We start from the raw sequence: 19,059 nt of genomic DNA on the forward strand, positions 1-19,059 counted from the left end.
GCAAATGTGTACAAGGAACCTCGGTTTTCGTACCATCCTAACGACTAAATTATGCCCTTTGTCCTGCAACATTGACAAGAACGAACCACGTCGGAATATTCCGATGAACTTTCTCGGCCAATGCAGGGATCGAATACGCGACCTCCAGGTTAGCGAGCCAACGTCCTACCCGCTGAGTCACCATGGCTAACGTCTTTCTGCACTAACAGGGCCAAAGATGACTAGTGCACACACAATGCAATGTGCTTGCCCACCTACTGTTCAATTTGTAAGAGAGAGTTCTTTACGTGTACATGAGAGCCCCGAATAACTAGACCTCAGTCGAACTATTGGCACTCAGTCCTGTACTACTGACACAGGGAAACATTCCGAGGACCTGTCTCCACCAACATCAGGATAAAATTAGGGATCTTCTGATTAATGGAGCCAGCGCCTTAATCACAGCCTCTCCATCACCCCAAATTAAGGGTCCTTTTTTATAATAATGCATTCACAGGGGATTAGGGAAATCAATAAAATTATCACAACGACCACGCAACAATTTGACAATACCGTGCAGAATATTTCAATTAGAATACACGAGCGGATGGGTTCGCTATTATTCGCCCCCAAGGCCACTATTTTAGAAATGTTCATTGGTATGTGAGAAAAGGGGGAGAAGGTATGTATTGATGACGTAGATCGCATATTTTCAGATGATAACATTTGACGTAATCAATGTATTTCAAAGGCAATATTTGCCCCGGGCCACAGTATGATTGACAATCTAACGCGATCGGTAATTAAAACAAAGGGGTTCGATATTATATACATATTTGAAATATTTCCATGTAATTATTATGGCCATGGTGATATAATAGTACCGGAATTAAACATACTAGTCATAGATAATCTTATACAAGTGCAGAAAGGCCGTTAAAGCGCACATCCTTTCATTTCATTTTGACCGTATGTCCTATCTAACAATGAAATAGAGTAACTTGCTACTTTTCTGCACCGCCTTGGCTAATGGAGACGGGTATATTATGTTCCATACAGTGTGCTGTGCAATGGGTGGAAATTATGTCCGAGTCGCGGCGCTATGGTTCTTTTACGTGCATGCTAACGTGTACGAGGAACCTCTGTCCCCTGTCAGACGTCCCTTCCTGCATCACCGACAAGGTGAAACAACGCCGTAAAATCCCGAAATAAATCTCGAGACCCGAATGTTAGTAAGCCAGTGCCTTGCCCACTAAGCCACCGCGTCTCTCTACTATCTCATTACGAATTAAACAATTTCAATAAAATTCCTTAAAATGCATAACATGATGAAAAACATGTGTTGACGTATGATAGGTATTCATAATACGGTGATGTAAAGAAGTGCGGTATGTAATAATGTAGACATAAACTCCCCTTTATAATCTGCTCGAGATTAACCAACGTGGTTGCCACCTGTTACCACAAAGATCATCATGACCGCACTACGTCGAATACCACCCCGATTTATTACTTTTGGTAGATATTTTTTAGTTCAGTCTAGACGAAAAAAAAGGGCATAAAAGTGAATAGTGAGAAGTTCAAGGTGGTAAAAATACGGTTTGTAGTAAACAACTTCTATTTCGGTAGCCTGCTTATTTCATTTAAAGGTGCCCTCATTCATTTCATGATCCCGACTTAATTATTTATAGAACCCTAATACGTGAGATCTTAAGTTCCAGGTTCCGTCATAATGATTCCTACTTCAAAATGGATCAGGGGAGGATCCCGACGTGTTCCATTACGGGTCTTTGATACTTTAAGTCAAAATATCTGAATGTTCCAGCAAGGATCTTTACTAAGGATCAGTTTGTTTCCAGTGGACATCTTGGTCCGTAAATGATCTAGTGGAAATCTTGAGACCTTTAAGCCGTGATCAGTAGGGATACATTCCGGTCCCAGTAGGGATCCCGACATCTTTAAGTCGGAATTACAATATGTTGCAGTTAGGATAGCTAAATATCGCGCGATTTTGAAAGGTTCTAGTCAGATTCGGGGGATTTTTACAGAGATCTGGCCGAGTCCAGGGGACATTAATCTAACCTGTAGATATGGCCGGCCGGTTGGAATTTTCCGAAAATGAGAGAGAGAGAGAAATGGGGTTTAACGTCCACTTTACACAAACTAGGTCATTTTGGGACTAACATATGGTTCAATTTTCTTTCAATAATTTGCTTGCGCGTAGGGGTCTTTAGCAGTGGGGGGAAACCGGAGGACCCGGAGAAAACCCACGAGGTTGGACAGGCGATCCTACTCCTTGTCACGTACAACAGGGGATTCGAAACCACGCCAGTTGACTCAATGACAGGTCGTATGATACAGCACGCACGTGCTAACTTTCCGAAAATGCCAGCAAAAGGTCGGACAATAGAGTTATATACAGCTTCCTATTCTTATGTATTAAATGCCTTATTTTGATTAATATTCATGCAGTTTTAACTGCTTTCGCCGTCTCAAACCCGATAAAAGTAGCTATGCACAACTTCGCGAAGAATAAGATAATCAATTTACATTAACTATTTTTGAACTATTATAGCCAGAACGACCAGCTTATCTAAATCTGGCATAATCTTCCTTTAATGTATAAATTACACGTTCTTGAGGAGGAAACGATTGCAAGACAAACTACCAGTCTACCTTTAAACCTCTGAACCATCTCAAACTGATCTAAAACTTTCCAGACAATTTTGACATTATTCAATGAGTAACACAGCCTTCAGGCAAGCCGAGTCTCATTAATCGTCTAATGCCAGGTTTTTTTCAAAACATAAAACAAAAAGATAAAGGGCACCGCATGGAATCACACAACTCATCCATCCCACGTACCTTGTCTTTCTTTTATGTTTCTTTGAAACGTTTAAAAACCCATTCTTGACGTCAATATATTGTCTAGTCGACTCGCTAAATTACTTTTTTTTTTAAACACGTTGTTATTCGATAACTATTCTTTAGAAATATTACTATTTTTTCTGTCAGGTTACCTTTGATATGATTGGCAGTAGACCTGGCTTACATAACTGGTGCGAACTCAATGACTTCAGCTTGTTTTGATTTACCTATGTACTGATCCAGGATGTTCTTGAGACTAACATGTGGTCAGTTCCTATGGGATCGTGGGAATTGCTAGATCTCCGCCTACTGTTTATCGGAGTCTTCAGTTATTAATCCACCTTTTTTCAGATAAATAAGTTCGTTTTCCATGCAGGCCCGTAACTAAGAGGGTCGGGCGCAGGAGGGGGTTGCGACCCCCCCCCCCCCCGCAAAAAGTTTCGCCCCCACCCCCTGTGAAAAAATTTACAACCATAAAAAAAGTAGATATACATTGTCCGTCATTATTACAGCACCCCTGAGAACACTTACCGACCCCCCCCCACCCTCTTGTTGCTCTGAGCTAGTTACGGCCCTGTTTCCATGTACGCGTTTCCGCGAAAAAGTCGGTCTAATGTTGTATATTTTGTCGCGCCTGATATGCGCATTCGTTCTCTAGCCAAAGTTTATGTCGCTGCATGTTTAGATTGGAAATAGTGAACACAATATCAGCCTCCACGTTGTAAAGATAAATCCTTATTTATGACGTCATTTACCTGTAGGATTCCCCCCCCCCCCCAATAAACTTTTCAGCAATTCTCAGTACACATGGAAATACAGAAAATCGGGCACGGAAATACGTACATTGTACGTGACAAGGAGTAGGGTCGCCTGTCTAACCTCGTGGGTTTTTTTTTAGTCCTCCGGTTTTCCCCCAATGCTAAAGAGTTCTACGCGCATGCGAATAATTGAAATAAAATTGAGACATATGTTAGTCCAAAAATGACCTAGTCTCTCCCTCTCTCCCTTTCCTTCTCTCTGTGTTCTACTTGAAAATATTGTTGAGAAATGATTCCTTTTGGCGAACAAAGAAAAATCACGGTGAAAAAAAAAGGATTCCAAAATAGGCGTAGAGCGGAGGTGGGGAGTAAAGTGGTAATTTCATATTGCAGCTTAATAGGAACGGTTACAGGACATCGTCCGATCAGACACCCTTCCTTATGGAACTAGTACAGAATAGTAGGACGTAGAATGTAAAATTCCATTTCGTTTCACTTGTGCTGCCTTCTTGTACTGTTTGTTTGATGTTTTACTGGTCAGTTTGGCTGTATTAATTAGCTTAACTCGTGGTAAAAATAAATTTAGCAGAAGGAAATGATATGAAATGAAATGGGATTTAACCAGTGTCGGATTTAGGACAAATGAGGCCCTGTGTTAGTTAAGTTATCGGGTCCCTTACTTGAGCCAAGAAGGAAGTAAGCCCGACATGTTTACACAAGCAGTAAGACATACATGCTTAGGAAATTTAGGAGTAGTTGAAATATTACATGTTACTTGATCAATCATTATTTAATGCATTCCATAGAATTTTGAATTTTTTTGGGGGAAAGATGGGGCCCCTCTGACACTGTGTTTCAGCACACCTAAGCACAAAGGTAAATCCGACACTGGGTTTATCGCCCCACTGTCCTGCACCGACTGGGTTAACGGATAGCAGCGCTATTCCAACTGTCAAGGGTTCTTTTACGTACACAGAATCCCCTTTTTAGTCCCATCGGAAAGGTTACCACTAACAAGAGAAATTAATTTAGTCCATACACACCAATTTTTAATAAATTGTAAATAAAATGGAACACATCGCAGGTCCGCACTATATAAGTTATAACTCTCAATAACTGTGTAAATACGGATACGTCTCTGAATTACAAGGTCATTATCTATGACGTAATTAACACGTGTATTGCAGAAAGGTAATACATGCAAGTGAAATACCAAGGTTAATAGATCAAGTGATATTATGTAAACTATGTTTGTACATTATGGTTGTACGTGTCATTTTTATATATAATTATTCAAATAAATGCACACTTCATGAGCTGAAAGAAATAAAATAGGATTGAACGTTTTACTTCTCTGCAATAACCGAGCTAGACGGGCGTGCGCCAATTACACCACGCAGTAGCTGTACGAGCATTTTGCCCCGAGAGCGGCGCTACGGCCTACTATTTATATTTACATTACATCGACTAAATCATTACAAGAACCCCCGTCCTGCACCAGTGACAAGATGTAACCTGGTTGGAAAATCCGAGGATTAGTAAGACGGTGTCATACTCACTGATCCACTAAGGCGCCCCTCGATTAGAAATAAAACTCCTGAATGAGAAATGATATCAGGTGTTCTCGAAAAAGAATGCATATCATGCCTCGTACATCACACCCATCTAGCTTAATAGGACAGTTAATACAGGACACATCGCTGATTACATTAGAAAGTGACACCGTTAAATTGTTAATATAGATATGCAAAGAAACGCCCGGAGAGTGGCTGGACATCATGGTGTATGGGGCTTGCGCACAAATCTTGGGCCGAGATACTTGTTCGGGATTTCCCAAACTGGTTTCCCCTTGTCAGTGGTGTAGAACCGAGGAGTGTATTGTTTTTCGGATGGGGCGAAAAAACGTGGTCCATAAATGTACTCGTTGGTGTGCGCGTAAAGAACCCTTGACAGTTGGACTTCCGCGAAGAGTAGGTGTAAGGTTTCCACTGGAAACACCGCTTTCCGTACCAAATTTATCCAAAATACCCCTGCATGGCGAAATGCCCCCCTTTTTTTAAAGTTCATTTGTGTGGGGGGTCCCACCATAAATAAATATCTCCAAATATTTCGACGATCATATATATATATATATAACAAGCATTAACAATAAAAAATATACTGAAAAGGTAAACGAATATAGGTAATAACAGCATCTTAAACACTTAGCCCACTAGCTGCAATATTGTAACGTCAAAAACTTGTATTTTAACAAATGATAATTAATCATAAACATTGAAGTATGCACCAATAAAATAGTCACCCAGCAGTTTCTCTTGTGGTAATGCGTATTATATATATTTTCGAAGCGAAATTTGTTATGTACACAAGTTGCCATGACGTTTCTCACGTAAAATCATAGAATTTTCCGGTAAGGTGGATTAGTTAATTATATGTAAGGGTGTGCGTAGTACATGTTGAGGTTTGATTAATTGGAAATTTAGGTAGCTACAGGTCTGCAATTGTTTTGCAATCCTGGAGTCAAAGACGGACTTTATCAGTAGCGGAACTCAGGGCCGCATTTACCTATTTGTGGACCCCAGGCTAAACTCATCAATGGACCCCAAGTTTATAGAATTGGTGGCATGTTTCAGTATCCAATTAGTTTCAGTGACGCCCCCCGCCCTCCCCCCGATACCCGTAGACCATAGGTCAGTGACCTGCTATGCCTATTGGTATTTCCAACCCTGGTGGAACCATCTCTATTGAATACAGTAACAAGGGTATGCAGACCCGAAATATGCACCGTAGCATGTCAGTACATACCAAACGCATTTAAAGCTATTGAAGTTTTGGGAAAATAGCCTTTAGAAATTCTGCGCCAAATAAATGGCGCCGTTGGCCTGCAACCTTTCACTAGATTACAATGTCTATACGAAAAAAAATCAAAATCTATAAATTGAAGAGATGCGGACAATCATATTCACAGTTCAACTAAAACAATCCTAAATAGAATAGTAAACTAGGAATATTGTCACTAAAATATGCGGGTATACATATCTAGATTTCAAAAGCGGGAAACTCGGCCTTTAACGGATCCAGTAGATCTGCTAAGAAGTAAAGGGTGCCAGCCATGCCTGAAAATAAAACAAACTAATTTAGTAAAATGGAACCATTTTGACAATATAATAAGCTAGAGGATGGGTTTAATGTCCACTCTGACACAAATGTCGGGACTTATGTGGTACACTTTTATTTCAACTCTAGACAACGTCACATATCTGTAAAGAAACGTTTTAGATGGCCAATTAATTTAAGAATTGGATGAGTTTTGAAACAATGTATTTGAGGAAGGTGGAGTCTTGTAAAAATCATAAATAAGTTTGTAAATGAACATGACATGACTTTGTTTTTTTTATACCACTATTGTTACTTTAAAGCCTCGACCAATATAACAGAATCTAGAAGCCATTGACAAAAACTTAATCATTTGCGCCCACCAGTCCTACAATATACACACCTTAAAATCGATATATTAAAGTCACTGCCTTTATAAAAATATATCAAATTATCCGCGCTAAAATTTACTTAATTTATTTTTTAACATTCATTAAAGTACAATTATATGATCTGCATTTTCTGGGAAATAACAAATTTTACACAACTTCATCCACGCTAATATGTACTCAAGTACATTATTTAACATTTAATATCGACAGCAATGAATGCATCATATTTTTGTAAATTCTGAACGGAATGGAACCATTTTGTACGGTATATTCTTTTTAAAAATTTAATATCGTAGTTTTCAAAGAACGATCAGAGACTATTATGGAATGGGTGATTACCTTCAAATAAAGAGAATGGTCTGTCTGGTATATTACAGCCGTGTTTACCATAATTAAAACACCATTCACCAAACTGAAATATAAAACAATATTAATGAAATGAGGTTTAATTTAACGTCCTAGTTTTCTGCGCCAATTGGACTAATGAAGATGGACAAACATGTACACCATACAGTGTGCTATGGGTGAAATTTTTCTCGGACAGCGGCACGAGGCCTACTTTTATTTTGAATTTTATCTCTCAAATGTTTTTTTTACCTGCACACAAACGTGTACTGACTGAACAATTAGACACTGTTCCTAGCCAGGCCATCTGAAGTGTTTTAACTAGTGATTGACGTAAACGTTCACAAAGAATTGAATACTAATAGTAATACTGCACAGTTTAACGTGACGATATGCAACTGCAATGGAGATGGGGAGAGTTTATAATAATTGATCACAGACCCCCCACCTTTCTTAACATTCAAACATTCAAATTAACTGTTTGTTATGCGCATTTATGATCTCAGTGCTGCCCAACACTTTTTCTTTTTTTTAGAATGGACTATTTTGCACCGATAACGGGGTTTCCTACAACCCTTCTTTCAAGTCCAATTGCCAAGTGTTCTGTTACTTACATGCACACCATAGTACACATGTATTGGCCTATGTTTCTCGTACCCTCCGAAAGACCAGATTGTTCTTATAGCCACAGACCTACGCTAGATTTGAGATTCGGGCAAATATTTCAAAGTATATTGGCAGAATACAGCTTTCCATACACTCAAATCCAGCTACCACTTCCCCATTATAAGAGAGAGAAATGGGATCTAACGTCCACTCCACACAACTAAGTCATTTCGGGACTAACATATGGTTACAAACCTTGTAAGCTCTGTATAGATATTTCTGTTGTCTAGTAAGTTTGTATAAAGCAAGAAAAGCGTATCCATTACCAGCCGTACCATGACATACACCATATCCCTTCCTTAATATACCTCTAGACCATATAACATCACTACATGCTATGGCTGCTCTCATATACTTCTCTTCTTTAAACACCTATAAAGTATACACAGTGGTTAAATACCTATAATATACACGATGCAGTAATTAAATCCACAGTGTAGTATTTAATACCTATATAATATACACAGTGTTGAAAAAGCTTTAAAAAATGGGCTTCTGCAAAGCAGAGAAGAATTTTGTAAGTTGTAATACCATATGTATGGCGAGAAAATATATGGCTAATAAATTAAAATGAAAAATTGGCGGGAAAAAATGAAACCCACCCTCAGTTTGATTTTAGCTCTATAGAATCCTACAACATTGTAAAAGTTGAATATCTAATTTAGATAACGTGCACCAGTGAACCCGGGAATTTCTCGACCAAGATCGAACATCAGACCTCCTGCAGCTTTTAAGCGTGTTTTGGGTGTGCTAATAGATGAATTTGGGGCTCGAGAAATATTATCATCAAAACTTTTGACATTTGTGTTATTTTTTGGACTGTGTTTTGAGCATGGCTCATGGATATAGACTACTATCATTATAACTAGTACCTGATAAGCCACTATAAATGTATAAATCCAGCCAGGTGCACCGTGACACCAGTGTATTAATTTATCACCAGAACTACTATCTAAAGATGAAGGACAGTTACCAGACGGGAACTGAAGAGTTAACATGTAGTCTATTGATGCTTGTAGATCTTTAAGATAAGGTTCAATATAACATCTGTCTAACTGTAATAGAAAATGGAAAATATTAAGGACCATGCATTATGTAAGATTTTCATAATACTTCTCGCTATATAATAGTTAAACAATTGGTAATGAAAGGGGAATATGTTGAAAATTTCAGTCAAATTACTTCACCCGGAGTGGAGTATTGGCCATTTGAAGAACAATGCAGTCTCGATTGTCATTGCTACCGTTGTTACGATAATAAACAAAGTTTCGATTATTCTTTTTTAATTAAATCGCGTTTAAATCCGTTGAAAGCCAAAACCATTCGATGGTTTTGAGAGTTGATTATGGGCTTGACATGTCAACAACTGCCTAAATAATGATTTATATAACATTTGAGATCAAACGAAAGATCTGTATTGGACAGATTTAGGTCCAAACGTAATGCATCTTTAACAAAAACACTTATATTCATCCGCTTGTAATGTATTCAGTCGTGTGGAATTTGATCACGTAATTCATTCACCCATATCTAGCCGCGTATCTCATATTAGAATACACCAGGTTTCTCATATTAGAATACACCAGGTTTCTCATATTAGAATACACCAGGTTTCTCATATTAGAATGGAATGGAGTCTAACCTTACTTTTCTGCATTCACGTTGTGGGGTGGGCCGATGGGGATGGGACAAGGGTTACTTTGACCGATGGTCCAGTAATGGAAACGAGCGTCTCGCACACAATCATACTAACCACATTGTTGTTATCTGTTATAACATCATATCATCCGATTTACGAAAACCATTAAAACAAAAACAAAACATGTATAATCTACTAGTAATAAGACTTTAATATCGTTTCTTTTCAAATCAAAATCAGACAGGCAGAGTCTTAGGCCCGTTTTCCATGTACGCGTTTTCCCCAGAGAAAAGGTCGGTCTAATGTAATTGTAATAGAACGGGCTTAATAGCAACTTCTTAACAAGGTATTTTCGCCTTAAAGTTGTTGGTCGGGTCGGGTCGGGTCGGATCGGTTCGTACCCCCCACCCCCCACAAAAAAAAAAAAAAAAAAAAACAAATCCAAAAATTTATTTTTTTCAAAAATACCAATCAATCAAACAGATTATCAACTATACACTAAGTTTCACCACTCTCTACCTGATAGAATCAAAGTTATCTTGTCCTAAAGCATCGACCGATGAAATTGCTTAGCTTTAGCTCGAAATGTCAATCATTGAACTCAGTCAGGACATTCACCTAATGAACATCTACATCAAGTTAAACATTCCACCTTAATTAAAAGCAGAGTTGTTATGTTCCAAAGTCTTGACCAATCAAATTGCTTATCGCTCTTTAGCCGTAGCAGAAAATTATCATCATCGAACTTGGTCAAGGTAATGGTATAACGAATCTATACTCGGAGTTTCATCACTCAAACTTAATTAAAACCAAAGTTATCGTGCCTCAAAGCATCAACAAAAAAATCAGATTGCTTATCTCTGCTTACCGTAAGCAGACAATGTTTATCATCAAACTCCATCAAGGCATTCACCTAATGAACGCCTACACCAAGTTTGAACATTCTACCTCAATTAGGAGGGTTATTGTGTTCCAAAGTATCGACCATTCTAATTGCTTATCGCTCTGCTTACTATCGAACTTAATAAAGGTATTGATGTGGTAAAACTAAACATTCAGTGTCCTCACACTCCCTTAATTAGAACCAATGTTATCGTGTCCCAAAGCATTAACCAATCCAATTGCTTATCTCTGGTTACCCAAAGCAAAAAATGCTCATCTTCGAACTTCATCAATGCATTGACCTAATAAACACCCACACCAAGTTTGAACATTCTAGCTCAATTAGAAGGAGAGCTATTGTGTTTTCCAAAACGTGGGACGGACAAACGGACGGACAGATAGACAGACGAACCCAAGACCTCTTGGTTGGTTAGCGAGCCGATTATATACTGTTCCTTGTCACGATAACGCATCTTTAAGAAGCATTTGAGTGACCTGGTCGAATTTTTTTTATCTTGGCAGCAAATGAATGTAGGACTTTAAATTATAACCATAAAAGACATATAAAGGTCAAACGTAGAATTAGTTCAAGAATTACCCCTTTCTTCACGTCCATGTAAAAATATATTGTATATATACTAAACAGCAAAAAAACCATCAGTACGATTTCAAAATCAGAGAGGCACTTTAATCAAATCATTCTAGAAAATGACTTACCAAATGGATCAAAGCATTTTTTTGTGAACAGTATTTTGACACATTAGTGATTAATTCATCACAATTCCAAGACATTATGAGAAGGTTTAGAGTCTGTACACAGTCTATATATTTACATCAGTTCACCGCGAGTGTCAATATCAGCAGCGCAGCGTCTGTACATGGAGTGGACCATTGGCACCTGGAACCACACTCTCAGAAAAGCTTTATCAAATCTCCTCTGAATTTCATCCCAAACATGTTCAATCGGGGTTAAGTCCAGACTAAGTGCTGGACAGTGCATAACGTTGACACCGTTTTGCTGTAGAAAGTTCCGAGTAACTCTGGCGGTGTGAGCACGAGCGTTGTCATGCTGGAAAACGTTGTTTCGATCACGTGCGAAATGCTGTAGCTCAATCCTTGATGCCGCCTCCTCTCCCTGGACCAAGAGTTGGAACAACACAGGACCAACTCTCTGGTTCAGGCCGATTCCACCCCTAACCATTATGCTTGGACCTCCCCATGAGTCTCGTTCCATGACACATTAGTCAGAATAACGCTGGCCACGTCGACGCCATATTCTGGTCCTGCTATCTGCAGTTGATACGCAATACCGACTCTCATCTGTGAACAGAACAGTTCTCCATTGCCTGTGTAGCCAGTTCTGGTGTGTTGGGCAAACTGTAGACGTTTGCCCAATCTGTCAGCTGTAAGGTCTACGGCAATGGATGTTCTCTCTGGCGAGACGTCGGCGCATTGTATCGGTACTGATGGGTCTTCCGTGTGTTCCCACTGTCTGACGTGCTGTCTAAGATGCCTGTGTGAAGGGATTCTGCACGTGCCGTTGCACAACATGGCGGTCTTGTCTCCTTGTGGTAACCCTTGGTCTACCAGTTCGGGGGAGATCATCAGTGGTGTTGGTGGCCCGAAAGCGTCGCTGAAGCCTGTAGATGGTCCGAACATTGACCTGGAAAGTGGAAGTGGTTGGCAACGGCTTGGGCAGTGTAGCCAGAGTCGAGTCTTCCAAGCGCCTGGTTCCTCTGAGTTGTCGTGAGCCGTGGCATGCTGCTGACGTTGTAGAGTGAATGATTCAACCAGGTATGAGGGTGCATTTTATAGGGCTGATTCCGGTGAACAGCACATGCAGCATGAGTTACATGAAAATAATCGAGAACACATTACCATCTCAGAAGTCAGGTTGCGTTTTTGAGAACATTTCCTGGGTTCAATTCTGTGCTTGGGAAGGGACCTTATTGCTCAGGTAAAGTTGGAGATGTGGTCACAAATATAATAAAAACATTTGGCAAGTTTTATGCAATGCGTATATTCAGAGTAACATACCGACCTGACGTTTCTTTTGCTGCTTAGTATATGACGTTGTAACTTACCCTCAGTAAAATATAGAAGATTCCTGCTATACCATGTGCTGCACCAAGATAATGTTTACCATGCCAAGTAAACATTAGAGGTGATGGCGAACGATCTTTCTGTGATAATTCTTTACCTTGATCTATTATAACTTTTACAACCTGTAATTTAGATCGGTTGAAGCGGTCCATATAAAAATATATTGTATATATGACGCTTTAACTTACCCTCAGTAAAATATAGAATATTCCTGCTAAACCATGTGCTGCACCAAGATAATGTTCATCATACCATGTAAACATGAGAGGTGATGGTGAACCTTCTCTCTGCGATAATTCTTTACCTTGATCTATTATAACTTTTACAACCTGTAATTTAGATCGGTTAAAACGGGACCATGAACGGTGAGGGTGTAATGTCCACTCGACACAAACTATGTCAATTGGGACTAACATATAGTACAATTTTATTCCAACATTTCGCACCGTGGGAGCACAGGTATTTTGCCAGGGCATTGACAGGCATTCTCGCATGAATCCTGTTATCTACTTGTGCTATTCTCTGTTCTTGTTTTTATCCCGCAAGGCCCGACTCTCCATGGTCACTGCACACTGCCTTTTCCAGGCTTTTTTAAAAACACGACTTAGTTAGAGATTAAGTATGTGCGAGTTGTCTCCCCAATACGCACATTTAAAAAATGCATAGTAATATTAAACAATGAAATAGCTGTGTAGAGGTGTTATCAAGTGTTCTACAGACAATAAACATTTACCTTAGATATAATACTGCCATCAATACAATCAGTACCTATATATTTCTGCACAAACAATAGTGAGTAGATATAACCCACTCGTCCATACAACAACTCATTAGGTAGATCTTTATCTTTACATACGTACTTATGTAAATCTGCTAATCTAGTAAAAGAATTAAATATAAAATATTTTTTATTGATGGAGAATATGTTACAATTTTTAGTGACTGTAATTTAATAAATCTGATTTCTTGTGTGTGTGTGAAATAGCTTTATTTAACGTCCGCTTCCACCGAGGTGATATCGCAGACAACTTCTAATTTCTTACATTATTTTTGTTTATATATAAAATGAAACCAGTACTTCTGCTACGTGTGGAAGAACTTACTTAAGATAGACGCAGGTGCGGGTTGTACAAGTCTCCAGTTTAATTATACATGTATTTTTTAGTTTGAATCATAAGTTAAAAGGGGCATTAAGACTAGCTCACAATCCGCCATACGTGCTATTAAGGGCCGTCTACAAGGGAAATTTGAGTAAACCTGTCTTTTGCGTGTGTTCGGCACCGTAGAAAATCGCATAAAGAATTGTCAGTTCTCGTTATAATAGTTTAAGAAAAGATAATGAAAAGGGAATATGTTGAAATTTCAGTCAAATTACTTCACTCTGAGCCTAATTTCAGCGATACAATAACACTGTTTCCTGGATTGTCATTGCTACCATTGTTAGGGCAAAGTCTCGATTATCCAATTCATCAACAGCAAAACGTATTCAAATGTACTAAATATCACAGGCATCCGATGGAATCGAGAGTTAATAATAATCTTGGTAAGTTAATTAATGTCTAATTAATAATTTATATAACATTTAAGACCTAAAGAAAGACCTGCAATAGGCAGATTTAGCTCTTGCATAATACCTATTTAAAGTAACGATGCCTGATTTCCATTTATTTTTTTCGAAAATATCAGATTTCTGGCGGCGTAATTAATGCTAATATTATTGATTATTTAACACTTAATTAAGCAAACAAAATCAAACGCTAGATAATATTCAGCAATCTCACGTCTTGGATTCAAATTTGGGATTAAAACAGGCCAATCAATTTGGTTCACTGCAAATAAAGATGGCGGTCGTTTTGTTACATAGGGATTAGTGTAGATCTATGGAAATTTCGATTCGTCATATCTTTGTTTTAATTGTGTCACAATACATTTGATTTAATATACCTTGGAAAAGACCTAAAACACTATAGACTGTTCGATAAGGAGCGATTGTAGTCTTCGAAACACAAAACCTTCAATCTCCTTGTGATTTGTATCCAGATCACCGGAAAAAAAATCGCTCTCTTGTGCGTGTGTAATCAAAAAAAAAAAACAAAAAAAAAGCCCACCATTTTTAGCTGGTAAGTAACCGTTTTAACCACCAAGATTTTCAAAGACAACCTGGCCAAGACAAAAATCAACGTGTGGGCTAAAATTGGACACAATTCTGCTCCCTGCCACCAAATATCACGAAATATGACCAGGCTTAAATATATTCATTGTTTTCAAACTTTCGGTTTACCTTTGAATACATTCTGTACTTTGTTGTTTTTGGTTTAGTTTATGATACACTACAGCTCCTATTGCTAAAGGTCCTGGATCTCCACACAGGAAACTCATACGTTTCCCTTTAAGGTGTTGTAATGGTTGACGTAAGAACTGTAGAGAAGTTTGCAGGAACTTGTCGCCACTTTCCTTGGATAACACATTATGTAAATGCAAATTCAGGAGAGCAATCCCTAAGAAAAAAAAAGCAAGAAAATACATGAAATGGAGTTTAACGTCATACTTTTCTGCTAATGAAGACGGAGCAAAAACATAAAGAAATAAATCTTATATTATAAATTCCACATGGTTTATTTTGAGGCCATATTCAGCCTGGAGCCTGGAGATAATGTTGTAAATTGAAATTACATCGACATGTTTTACATCGGTAGACTGAAACTGAACTATAACTTAGAGGAGCTGATTTTCGATTTTCAAGTAACAACACGGATTTTACGACCGTCGACTAGATTATCTTATCTTTAAATATGTTTCATCTGAATTATTCACATTGATTTTCTATCCACTTGCATCACTGTCAAGAGATTATTGATACTAGTTATATTTATTTTTTTGGGTGGTGGGGGTGGTGGGTAGGGGTGTAATCCTCTTATTTACATTTAATAGATTTTAGCCCTCCTTTGTGTCTGTATAATGTTTTTTGGACCTAATGTGTTTTTTTAAAATTATTTTGATAAAATAAAAATCCGACTAATTACTCACCTGGGGACCCTAAATACACAGAATGGTCACGACCTTCATCTTCCCTCTCAATGCCAGCATATAACTGTTTTAACAACCGGTCTATTACTTGTTTTATCTCGTTAGATAGCGCATCATTTAACTACAAGATTAAAAATACATTTAAAAAAAAAAAAAAAAAAAAATTAAAAAAAAGGAAAAAAAAAGAAAGGAATGTGAACATCCTTACTATAAACTCGATTTACGTTTATATTCTGGTTGGAGGTTGAGCATCTATGTAAGATGTGAGGTTAGTCCACAACTATTTCATACGACAACTAAATAACTCTGTGTGTAGCCTACGATAATCAATACACTAGCTACGAGAACGTAGTAGCTAAAAACGTTGAGATATACTGATATTCTTGTTTTTAGTTACGATTGTCTTCCCATGGACTACATTAATGATTCAATACAACGGCTCAACGGGCAATACTAATCACAGGGAAGAACATACGCGAGCGTTTTTTTTTTCAATGACGGCCGAAGTATTACAAATGATGATCGACAGAGAAAAATATAAATATGCATATTTATTTACACATTTGATCCATACGTGCAAGAGAAATATTGAGACTGAGAGTAAATTTGTACGGCATTAAAGGTACGAAATGTCTCGTTTGTTTTGAGTGGACTTTGAACCTAGCCTCTATCTCTAATTTCTCATCGTATTAACTATTATACTAATACATTGGGCGTCAAGACACCCGGTAAATATAATTTCTGGCATAAATCATTATGGAATCGATTGTGGTGCTCGCGTAAATAGTACTTATGCGCTGTTAATAACAGTGCTATATAATAGTATTTCTTATTCATAAATTCATATTGATACATTGGTCCAGTCCGTATACTCCGTAGCGTAGCCTACCTTTTGGTTTTCGCCAAGTAATTGTTCTTGATTGTAATCCTGAAAAGGATTTGGAAATTCTCGAGCTGTCATCCTCAGTATACTTCACTATGAGTCTATGACACAATTTATAAAACATATACTGGTCAAACTATGGTATTTCAGGATATGAATTGATTACTTTTTCAGAATAGTTCTATAAATTTGTGCAGAAATTTTGTGGGTGGCAGGGTGTAAATAAAAATAGAGTTATCTCCCTTATCGACGACTAGATTTTCCAGACGTTCACGCTCGAAATAACAGAAATATATAAATAGAATTTTAACTCGAAGGAAAGTAAAGAAATACCGGTAGTCATTATTATGAAGAAATTGTATTATTATGTTATTTTTAAAATGTTAGTAGGCTACGAACATGTACAATGGGCTGCCTTGTACGTAAATAAAAGAATTACTATGTCTGAAAAAAAGGAATACACAGATGACTGTAAAACCAAACCCCAATTAAAACAATTAATCCACAATCAACATCGGCGTATCATTCGTTCTCAAGCTAAAACCACAAATCAGACGATTTTCATTTATCAAATTTAATTTATATTCACCTTCCATCCAACGCATTAGAATTTAAAGGCATGGCCAATTAAATTAGACACAAAACTTGACGAAAAGGCAGACTTCAGACGCGTATGTCCACAGGGGAGGGGTAGGGGGTGGACCCCCCCCCCCCCCCCTGCTAACACACAACATATTTTCTCTCTCTTCAATTTATAGAAATAACGTTGAACAATTACAAACACGCGAAGCATTGTCACTGTTTTGACCCCATTGCCCTCTAACCCTATACATAGGTCTACACCTAAATGAGCAGGAATATTGTCTGGAGCTTCTGATTTTATAAGATTCTCAAGTAATCCCCACCATGCCCCCCCCCCCCACTCCGCTGCTCAAATTCCTGAACACGCCCCTCGACTTCTTTTGTCAGTAACTTATTACGGTTTGTGGTTTGCTGCGATCATCATTTTGTGGAATTTAAGAAGATAGGTTAACAGACAACGAATAATACGCCATCAGCAACTTCAGCTGAGATTTACAGGCCCCCACCCCCTCTCCCCCGCCCCATCAAGTGCATTACAGCTGCATCGTATTAAGTTGTTTAGCCAAGTTGAAAAGGGAATGAAATGGAATGGGGTTTATCGCCTCACTATTCTGCCCCGACGACTGGGATAATGAAGACGGACATGCGCCACACAGTGTGCCACGAGGGAAATTTTTCCGGATAGCGGCGCTACGTCTTACTCTTATATCGAATTATAACTGTCAAGGGTTCTTTACGTGCACGCCAATCTATACTCGGGACCTCGGTTTTTCGTCCAATCCGAACAACTATACATTGTCCTTAGCCAAGACATCTGCCCTGCACCACTGACAAGGGGGAACTACACCGGAAAATCTAGATGAACTTTCTCAGCCAACGCAGGAAACAAATGTGGGACCTCAAGGTTGGCGAGTCAACGTCTTACTGACTGAGCCACCGTGGTTACAAGTGGAAAAAAACCAAGTAGGCTGGAGTAAAAGACCCAAACCTTCGCGTTCACTTACCATAAAGCATAAAACATCATAATCTGGGGATAAGTAGTGTGTCTAAAATCTATTACGTTCATAGTCGTGTAAGGGTGATTATCAAATTCAAGGACAACTCACTGGCCTAAAACCGCTTCTTTGTCACTAAAAGTACCGAATACGCCCACGCCCCCTTTCTTATTAATTAACTGGTGTTAAGATGTTCATTATATAGTAAATATTGGATTTCAGGAGCCCACGCTAAGATGACAACATCAATATTGATTGAAATGGACCAATTTTGAATTCTAATTTGTGTTTCTAATGTCAAATATCATGGTAAATATTGAGTTAGAGCTATACGCCATTTAATTAACAACTCAAGAAATCTCCATGTTTAGTTACACTTTAATAAAAATGCATTTTCAATCATACATTGCACCAGTCAATTAAATGGAATTAACAATTCACACACTTTCTTCTTTCTGTGAATCTGTAGGTATTTGTTCTTGCTCTTCCTCTTCAGATGTCGCCATGTGTCTATCAAAGTTAGGTAAAAAGGGAACGTAACGCGCCCATTTCTGTCTGTCCAAGAATTTTTGAATGAAAGGAAGATTATAAACCGTTAAATCAGTTAAAGGACTGTTGTTGTCATCTTCTTCCTTCTTGCTTTCTCGCCATTTAATAATACCCCTCTCCTCTAGCGTTCCTGGAAAAAAGAATGAAAATATTTTTTGAACAATGAATCTTATTTTTGAAGCTATGTGAATGATGCAGGACTGGTGGCCTTGGCAGTGTGTAGTCGTTGGCAGCGACGAAAGACCGAGGTCCCGTGTACAGCTGGAATTCAGTTGTTGTCCGGGTAAAATTTCAC

At 38.3% G+C, this 19,059-nt stretch overlaps 2 protein-coding genes across 4 annotated transcripts in view; both read right to left on the reverse strand.

Annotated features, from left to right (window-relative positions):
* Positions 1-6,596: 6,596 nt before the first annotated feature.
* LOC126832120 (glutathione S-transferase LANCL1) lies at positions 6,597-16,851 on the reverse strand. Of its 2 annotated transcripts, none has more exons than XM_050562815.2 (9): positions 16,645-16,851; positions 15,756-15,876; positions 15,010-15,226; positions 13,462-13,606; positions 12,710-12,850; positions 8,977-9,159; positions 8,300-8,476; positions 7,433-7,505; positions 6,597-6,721 (listed from the first exon to the last, which is right to left on the reverse strand). In XM_050562815.2, exons 1-9 carry the CDS (start codon positions 16,714-16,716, stop codon positions 6,645-6,647), a joined length of 1,206 nt encoding a protein of 401 aa, XP_050418772.1. In that variant the 5' UTR covers positions 16,717-16,851; the 3' UTR covers positions 6,597-6,644. The 2 variants fall into 2 exon arrangements, with proteins under 2 accessions (XP_050418772.1, XP_050418771.1); XM_050562814.2 differs by lacking the exon at positions 12,710-12,850 and adding an exon at positions 12,917-13,057.
* Positions 16,852-18,586: 1,735 nt separating this feature from the next.
* LOC126832291 (solute carrier family 23 member 2) overlaps positions 18,587-19,059 on the reverse strand; it is a 32,974-nt gene continuing 32,501 nt past the window's right edge. For both annotated transcript variants that reach the window (XM_050563013.2, XM_050563014.2), the window contains exon 14: positions 18,587-18,894. In XM_050563013.2, coding sequence (XP_050418970.1) covers positions 18,653-18,894 — 242 coding nt within the window. In that variant the 3' untranslated portion in view covers positions 18,587-18,652. The remainder of the gene's footprint in view (positions 18,895-19,059) is intronic.

Source organism: Patella vulgata, chromosome 9, assembly GCF_932274485.2.
Source record: "Patella vulgata chromosome 9, xgPatVulg1.2, whole genome shotgun sequence".
Classification (NCBI taxonomy): Eukaryota; Metazoa; Mollusca; class Gastropoda; family Patellidae; genus Patella; species Patella vulgata.